At 38.0% G+C, this 9,013-nt stretch overlaps 1 protein-coding gene across 3 annotated transcripts in view; it reads right to left on the bottom strand.

The window, feature by feature from the left end:
- Positions 1-592: 592 nt before the first annotated feature.
- RELCH (RAB11 binding and LisH domain, coiled-coil and HEAT repeat containing) overlaps positions 593-9,013 on the bottom strand; it is a 79,874-nt gene continuing 71,453 nt past the window's right edge. For all 3 annotated transcript variants that reach the window (XM_082044066.1, XM_082044067.1, XM_082044069.1), the window contains 2 exons: positions 8,033-8,103; positions 593-2,386 (listed from right to left, as the gene is read on the bottom strand). In XM_082044066.1, the coding sequence (XP_081900192.1) occupies positions 2,266-2,386; positions 8,033-8,103 (192 nt within the window). In that variant the 3' untranslated portion in view covers positions 593-2,265. The remainder of the gene's footprint in view (positions 2,387-8,032; positions 8,104-9,013) is intronic.

Genomic DNA, 9,013 nt, shown 5'->3' with positions numbered 1-9,013 from the left:
ATCAATGGGAATGAAGTAAAATGCTGACTAGCAAAAGCTAAACTTTGCAAGGGGCTAGAGAGACTGGAGCCAGCTGGGCAAAGACACAACATCGATACTGACAAACTGAAGAGTCTCATCCCACAACCATCCACAGTTAAATTGCTGTTAGCTTTTCGGCTTCTGCCAATGAGCAGGCTTTCAAATGCTGGCTGAAGTTCAGCATGTGCCAGGAGCCGCTGACAGGCAGCTGCCCTGCTTTGGCACATAGAAGTTTAACCATAAAGAAGTAATTTTGGTCTCATGACTACGCAGACATCCCTGGCACTGCAACTACTGAACAGATACAGAAGAAGAGGCATAAAAAACCCAAAAAGCGTGGCAGAGCAGAGGAGGAGACCCTGCGTGAAAATGGCAATAAAGCCACATGACTAGAAGCCAGAGTGAAACAGGCACATAAGATATGGGAAACTTAGCAAGTTCAGTCTACCATCCACTACGGGACAAAAAGCTAAGCCTAAAGAATTTCTGTGCATTAGACCTCTCTCCTGTAAGAGCTGTTTCGATGCAACATATTTTTTTGTTCAGAGAAGACTAGAAGTGACAAGACAAGGCAGGTATACAAAACTTTTTATTGACAACAGAACAATAGAGAGGAATGTCACCACTTCCCATTCCTCAGGAATGTCTCCATTTCATAGCCAGTCTGCTAGAAGTATACTCTCATGGTAACAAGCAACACGAAGACATTGCACCGTCCGTCATCTCAGGAAAAGCGTTTCATCAGTGCAAAAGGGACTGACCATGTGCGAGTGTGCAGCGGGCGCTGTCACAACACAGACGTGGTGGGCATCTCTATGTGTAGAGCCAAAAGGCACAGACATGCAGCGGTCACAAGCCTCAAATTATGTCCATCATGTCTGTCTAGGGGGGATACCTGAAGTGCTACTCCATCCATGCTCTGTTTCAGAAGTGAACACTTTCTTCCCTCACTCCTTTTGCTTCCCCTGTCCTCAAAGATGTTAATGCTTCCAAGTGAATGGTACCGTGTCAGAGAATGCCTGAGCTTTTATATTTTACTAACTCATACCAGTTTATGCATGCACTTGGGTTTACCTTCGGAAGCTTACACTGATGTAAAGAAGGGAAAAAGAAGTGCTGCATAAGAATAAAAGGATTTAGTTGTTAATGCCTCCCTGCTAACAAAAATACTAGGTAGTTGTTGAAGACACTCCTTGTAATGTCATTTTTATAAAGCATGTGTGCAGCCCACCTAACATTTTAAAGAAACTGCATGTCAAACTCTCTTAACATAATTTCAAATACTGTGAAATTAAGTTTGAACTGAAATTCAATCTAAACAACAAACCATCTTAATTTTAGCTTTCGCAGTACACAGAGCTGCACACTGAGTGTAAGATGAAAGCGCTTTTTCTCCTGCATAAGTTTCCTCTGCCTGCAGAACTGTACCGGGACCCCTGTGTAGTAGCTTATACATTTAGTAACATTAATTAATGCTTTTCCTTTACTTAGTGGATGTGCCTCTGGATGTGTAGACTGGTTGTTAAAGTGCTTTAAAATAAAACAAAAGCCCCACCAAAAGAAAACATCCCTCAAAAAACCACAACAGATGTGAGAATTTTATCTGAAGGACTTTGTACAGCATTTACAATGTCAGCATAAAGCATCTGAAACATGAGCATTCCCTGTGGACTGATGCAGTGCAAGCAGTCTCGTACATTAGCTACTGCGATTCCTCTGGATTGAAGCTGCACAATACTTACAAAAACAACCCTAGAAGCACAGACAAATGCTGGTGGCTCTTCCTCTTCTTCTTAGAAACATAATAAAAAAATCTGCATTACTCTTTCATAATTTAAATACATAAGTAATCTCCACTTTTATTACTTCATGACAATGACTTCAAATTTACATTATTTTAAGTACCGTCATAATAGCTCCATGTATAATACAGATATTTGCTGATATCCTGTCAGAAAATAAAAAAAAATTCCACTATATAAAAAAAAATTATGCTGGAAAGACAAGAACACAGAACAGGGACTTGGTACAGACTATGATTTCAGTTTTATATCAACCACAGTTAACCCAAAATTAACAGATACACAGCGATATTCAAAAGCAGTGCAAATATCTTTGGAGGTTAGAATAAAATTATACTACAAGAACGTAAGACGGAAGAAATTAAAAGGCAAGTACTTCAAGTACAGGAACCAGTCTCTGTGAGGTCCATCTTAGTGTCAGCTGGGATTCCCTTTTCCCATCTTACTTCTTCCTCTGAAAGACGTTCGCCAACATTGCACCCGATGTGGTCAGCTGGCCCATTTTGTTCAAAAACTTGGTCTTTGTGTCTTCACTCACAAGGCTCGCTGCAATTGACATTGAGCTAGGGAAGGAAAAAAATAGTGACATAAGACCACGAGGCAAAAACAACACTGTGCTGTTATTTAATAAGCAACTGAATTGTCTTGGAAGTTTAGAGGTTTCGAGATCACAGAAACCCAGCCCATTGAGAACTAAAAAACCGCCAAGCCCAAATACACGCTGTTAAATGAATTATCAGGCCCTCACAGTCCTAATGAAAAGGTGTAAACTATTTTTGTGCACGCTAGTTTTTACTGCCTTCAGAAGTCAGCACAGTAGCATTTGTTAGCTATTTGGCAATTGCTCTAGTGACAAATCTCTGTGAAAGATTTGCTTTACCTTCTCACTCGACATGTCAATCCTTATTTATTTAATGTAAGAACACCAGTACTGGTTCAGACCAAGGATCTACTCAGCCCAAGTACCTGCCTCCGACAGCGACCATCAGCAGACACGGAGCGAAAAGTAGAAGCAAGGTTAGTACAAAACGGTGACCTCTCTCCTTAATTTCCAACTCTTATTTTTCAATGAGCAGAGCTGAAAATTGTTGTGGACTCACAATCTACTAACTCCCAATGAATATTTATTTTCTATTACTTGTTCGGTTTTCCCCCACCCTGGGGCACTGAGGGCGACCCCTTGCCAGGTAAAAGCTTCATCCTGGTGGTGATGAATGTGACTCCTCCTACCTTTGCCTGACTGTTCCTACTTCACGTGGACTAGAAAAGACAATGGAGAGTTCACAATATTCCCACAAACTGGACTAGAAAGAGCAACACAATCAATGCTGAACCTACGAGATGCTACAACTTTGAACAACGTGTTAAGAAATTATCCCAATACTGCAACATTAACTGTTTTTTTTTTTTAAATTTACAACATATCAGTGAGCTCAGATTCAGACAACAGTAATTGTTTAGCATCGTAGGAGCAATCTGGCTCGGAGTGTAACAAGGCAAATGTATGATAGCAGGAATATTAATAAATATTCCATACTTCCTATATTTGTAGTTAAAATCGCAAACCTCACACAGCAGACCTGAGAGTCTCACACAACATACTATTAGGTATTTTTTTCAGTACATCTCCTAATAATGGAACAGGTTACTCAAACCAAGCATCCCATTTTAGATCTTCTTATCAGATGGTATTTTCTGAAAGCTCTGTGAAGTTCCTCGTTATCTAATACTTAGCATATAAGCATCATTTTATTGCAAGTATGATGCCTGATTTTTTGCTGAAGTTTACAATTTTGAAAGTTGTTCTCAGGTTGTGTCTCTTGATAAACCTCATCTTATTAAAACTGACATTTAAAAATAACATTTTTTGTTCTGTTTAGCAGCCAGTGATGAAGATATACAGCTGTTTTGAAATAATTTATAAATGTTTAAAGTGAAATATTTCTTTCAGGCACAATCACATAGCCAGACATCTTTGGCTTGATTAAACAACTACAGTTGACTAGGAAACAGTACATTTTCAGCTGATAAAACTTACCAGATAAGCTACTACTACTGTAAGGTGGATTTATTGTGCCATTTCCGTTGATTTCATGATAAAGAGCATATAAATTATGTAAATAATGGTTTATACTCGCTATCAGCTGGTTAACAACCAGAAGCTATTCTAGCATAGGATGTATCCTTGAGTTGTGTGTAAATAGGGAAAAGGATTTGGGAAATGTACTGCATTCCAAGAATCAGCAACATTAAGAAAATCAAATTGCTCACTTCAGAAAAGAAAGCTGAGCAACTGGTGACAAACCTCTGGTTTTAGGCAAACTCTACTGTCATTATTCTAATGATTCTGAGCAAATCTGAGGAAAACCAGGAAATGTTCACTTGACTTTCAAAACAGTTTTGAGGGATAACAACCATCTGATGTTAAAGATTAAGAACTGGAGTGTCTGGAAGTTCATGCTCTCTAATACTATGTTATTGTAAACAGAAATGTAAGCAACAACAGCCGACATACTTAAAAGTTTAAATATGCCCCAAAAGTACTTCTATTATATAAACTGATAATAGAAGTATATATGAAATCAAATAATTTGAGTCTCATGTCTTTAAAAAAATAACCAGAGAAACCAAGGAAATAACTTAGCTTGTTTGAAACAAGTAATCCTACAGAAAAGTCCTTACATTTACTCATTATTAAAAAAAAAAGCACGAAACCAAGCCATAAGCAAAAATAACATGTAAACATCAAATTTTTGACCAGTGTCTAGATGAATTACACGCTACACAGAGTTCTGCTGGTTTTATGGGGAAGCTTTAGGCCAAAGCATTCATGCTGGATATTTTATAAAAATCAGTTTGTAACCTAAGTTGTAACCCAAGGCTGAAGTAGATTGTTAATTGCTGAAGAAAATGTTAAACAAAAGTGGCTATCCAATATTTAAAAAGACAAAGTTTATTTTTTTAAAAAACTATTTCTGTGACCTTGTATTATTTGACCAATATTTTCTAACAGTAAGGAGTGAAGACAAGATAATCAACAGCATCTCATGAATGCTTTTGCATCTAGTTTTCGTGTTGTTAACAAAAATCAGTACATTATTTCATAGTTGCACTGAAATCCTTCATCAAAAAAACCATATATAAAAAACAATGAAATTAGGAACTGAAATTGGCAAGGACTTAGCAAGAAAAAGGACATATTTGTGCATACGAAAAGGTAATTTCTTCAGTGGTAAAATATTTCATTTTAATTTTGTACAGTACAAGATTGCAACCATAGCCCGATTTTGAATGAGAAAGGGGAAGGCTAATTAAAGAATGAAGCAACACACTGTGAAAACTTACTCTCTTCAAATCTTACAGTTTTCAGCAGTTACATTCTGAAAGAAGATACATTGGATGTTTTATCATATTTGCACTTATCTGTTTCTGCAATGGTTTAAGTAGGACTAACTGTGATTTCAAAATATTTTCATAAGAGGGATTTAACGTAATACAGACCTCTAACATTTAGGTTAATGTATCTGCACTGGTATGAGTAAGTTGCTCAAGAAGTGAAATTTACTTTAAAAAGTTCATAAGAGTCTTATCTTGTATATTTAGATACATGCACTGATTCTAATCTTTTCTTTACAGAGTCAAAGTCTAAGGTAGTGGCCCCTTTATTGCACAAATAATTAAACTGAAAATGGAAAAATAATATTGGTTAGTCTGTTGATGTAAAACAAAAAGTCCATAAAACCCAGGCAGGGGAAATATTTGCAAAGTAACAGATGACCACATATGCAACTGATTCTCATGAATCAACTTGTTAGTCAAAATATTAAGTCATTGCTTATGTGGAGGGATGTCCTTGCACAGGTTTGGTGGTGAGAGTCTACAGCAATTGATTAGTATCAGATCCACAAAGAGTCTGGCTGTTAATTCTGTCTTATCACAATTACCTATTGGGTACCTATTATACTATGTAAGGTATGTAGTACAGGGAAGACCTTGGTAAACTTGCAAAAGACAGGATGGGTCTAATAGGACAACTACCAAGTTTCTATCTCACCAGGTGTTGGTAGATTCTTATCTTGCCAACATTGGTAGTTTTTTTTCTGAGGAAATAGTGGGCTCAACTGCTGACCTTTAATGGAGCTGAAGGCAAGCTAAGCATTCACCGTTCTTTAAAAATAAAGAGCAAATACACAGCTGCTGAAGTATCTGAAGGATACAGGAGAGGGATGGACATTCAAGTATGGCTGTTGAGGGGACACACATGTACACATGCCAGAAAACTCTATTTAAGAGACGGCAGAAAGGATAAGGGCAAAAGTACAAAGCTTGAGGAAGGAACATAGTGAAGCTGTGGGAACAAATAGCGTGAATGAATGCATCCTTCGGTTCTTGACTGACTGCCTATTTATGTTGGAAGCAAGGAATATGGCTGTGGAGTGATTAAGTCATATAAACCTCTTTTTATTCTGTGAATAACTATGTCCCAGAAATGCCTATTTCATCATGAAAATAGCTACTCAACTGGAAAACACTTAGTACAGTCCCTACTTCATCATATTGCCACATGAACAGGAAAGAGGAAAGAAGGTGACCAACTGCATTCTTCAGATCTTAAAGGTTTTGTATTTATTCTCCCTGGACTTCTATAGGACTAGACAGAACCAACTACCCTATTAGAACAGGAACACTCCAGATTGTGATTCCTTGTAGAACCTGGACATTTTTAAAGTTATTTCACTTCCAAAGTCTAAAGTTCATTTCTAGAACACCTTTAAAAGCAGACCCAATGCTCACATCTCAAATGGCTTCAGTTCTTACTACACTCTATTGATCAACTGCACTAGAAAACAGGCTAATTATCGCTAGTATTGCTGTGATATTTTATTTAGTGCATGAGAGACTGACTCTTTTTCCACACCAGGTCTCACTGTTCAATTCTTGTACACCTTTCCTATTTCAGTCATTCTCAAACTACCAGTTTCTTCCAGCATTTTGCCTGAGCTCTTTCAAGAAGTAAATTCTATCCATTTGTTACAGATATGGAAGCAAGGCACAAACAAGTTTCAGTAACTGTCTTGATTCCCATGGCAAGGTAACAGGACTAAGGATATATTTTCAGATACCTATGGTTTCTTATCAAAATCTTCCTGGCAACACTGCTAAGGATTAATTAATTTATACAATAATCTATGAGAAGTTACCTGCTGGTATGTCATTCCAGGCAATAAGCACACAAAAGAACACATACATCTCACCATAATGATGCTTAACTTTCCAAATTTGTGGGTCTGCTAGCCGCTTTTTTTATCAGGAGAGACACACACATACGATACCACCTCTCCCACATGAGGTGAATTAATGCACATGCACCATGTGTCTGATGCCTCACTGGAGAGATGGGTTTACTGGGCATTTGTATAATAGGTGTTTTCCTAAAGTACAACATAGGTGGCACTATCCCAAAGCCAACATATTTACTAATGAGCATATTCACACAGGTAAGTCAGTTTAAACACTTATGTACACCGGTCACATGCAACCAAAGACAGCAGCCTGGAGCAGGTCATCACCAGGCGAGGTTTAGGTTGGACATGAGGAAAAGGTTCTTCCCCCAGAGGGTGGTGGAGCACTGGAACAGGCTCCCCAGGGAGGTGTCACGGCCTCAAGCCTGACAGTGTTCAAGAAGAGACTGGACAACACCCTCAGACACATGGTGTGAACTGTGGGGTTGTCACATGCAGGGACAGGAGTTGGACGCGATGATGCTTGTGGGTCCCTTCCAAATCAGGACATTCTATGATTCTATGATCACCATGACCAGAACAATTCCTCCAGCCTGCAGGCCACCCCCATGAAAGAAGGTTGCAAGGTGTGTGCCACATGCATTGCTCTAAGCACTTAGGCCGAACGCTCCCTGCTCTCAGATTCAGGACAGAAATTCAACTACTGCGTTAAACAGATAAAAAGTTAAGAAGAAAGTAACAAAACCAAGAACATAATTGCTATGATACAAATAAAAATGTGTTGTCCCATGTCTTATGCTGGAGACAGAAACAACCACAAACTGAATTAAAGTTCCTAAAATCTGCTTTCAAATACAGAATATGTAAGTGTGGGACTTCTGGTCACAAGCCTTAGACACTATTATGGAATAGGTTCTGCAGAACATCAATCTGGAGGCACAGAAAAAAGAGAAGTGGAAGTCTTACCCCTGTGGTTCTTGGACGGTCTTGTTTTCCACTTTCTGTTCACACTCTTTTATCATGGAGCTTAAAATAACCTAAGATACACAAGGAAGAGATTTACACAACATTTTTCTTACGCATTAACGCTTCATAGGAAATCTACTCCGTGATGAATTTCTGACATTAGAAGAACTGTTGAAAAAGTTTCTCTGTTTTTTTTCAAGTGCATTGAAATTCCAGCTCTCAGATAATGCCTTGTGGCTAGTAACAACAAAACCATTCAAAATATTTCAAGGAAGAAAATGTTTTTGAAATAATTACAGTAGTTCAAGACTCCCTCCTGCTTCCCCAGCTTTTAAAGAGCTAAAGCAAACTCACTTGTGACACACCTCCTTATCTTCCTTTTTTCAAACAATACTTTTATTTATTAGCAATTAACTTTGACATACATTCATCTTCCCTCTATTTTCCTTCAGAGAGCTTTCAAGTACCTTTAAAAATTTGTATCTTTACCAACACTATGCATGAAAGAAGAAGCAAAGAAGAAAAAAGTGTGATGGCACCCTGAGACAACATCTTAATGGACAGGAAGTGCTAAAGCAAACTTGTATCATTTCACTGGTGTCTTCCAGGTTTTCTATGAATCAAGGCTTTTTTTCTTTACTTAAGAAATTGCAACATTAAAGGTTTCTGCAGAATATTCAACACCAAAACCACCCCCACACTGACATTTTACATTTCTCTGGCATGCCCCAAACAAACAAATGTTTCCCCATAGCAGGCTTTTAAAGAAATAAAACAACTGACTGAAGAGGTATATATCTCCCTGCCTTGCCCACAACAGGACTCCCTTAACACATTGAGACAAAAGCATTAGAGACACTTGGGCAAAACAGTTGCAATGCAGAGTATGAAACTATAAACATATATATATATATACACACACACACACACGTATATATGTGTGTACATATATGTATACACACATACCCACTGCTTAAATGG

The sequence above is a fragment of the Streptopelia decaocto genome (genome assembly GCF_964273445.1).
Source record: "Streptopelia decaocto genome assembly, chromosome: 2".
Classification (NCBI taxonomy): domain Eukaryota; kingdom Metazoa; phylum Chordata; class Aves; order Columbiformes; family Columbidae; genus Streptopelia; species Streptopelia decaocto.
This window is presented reverse-complemented; position numbering and strand designations above follow the sequence as displayed.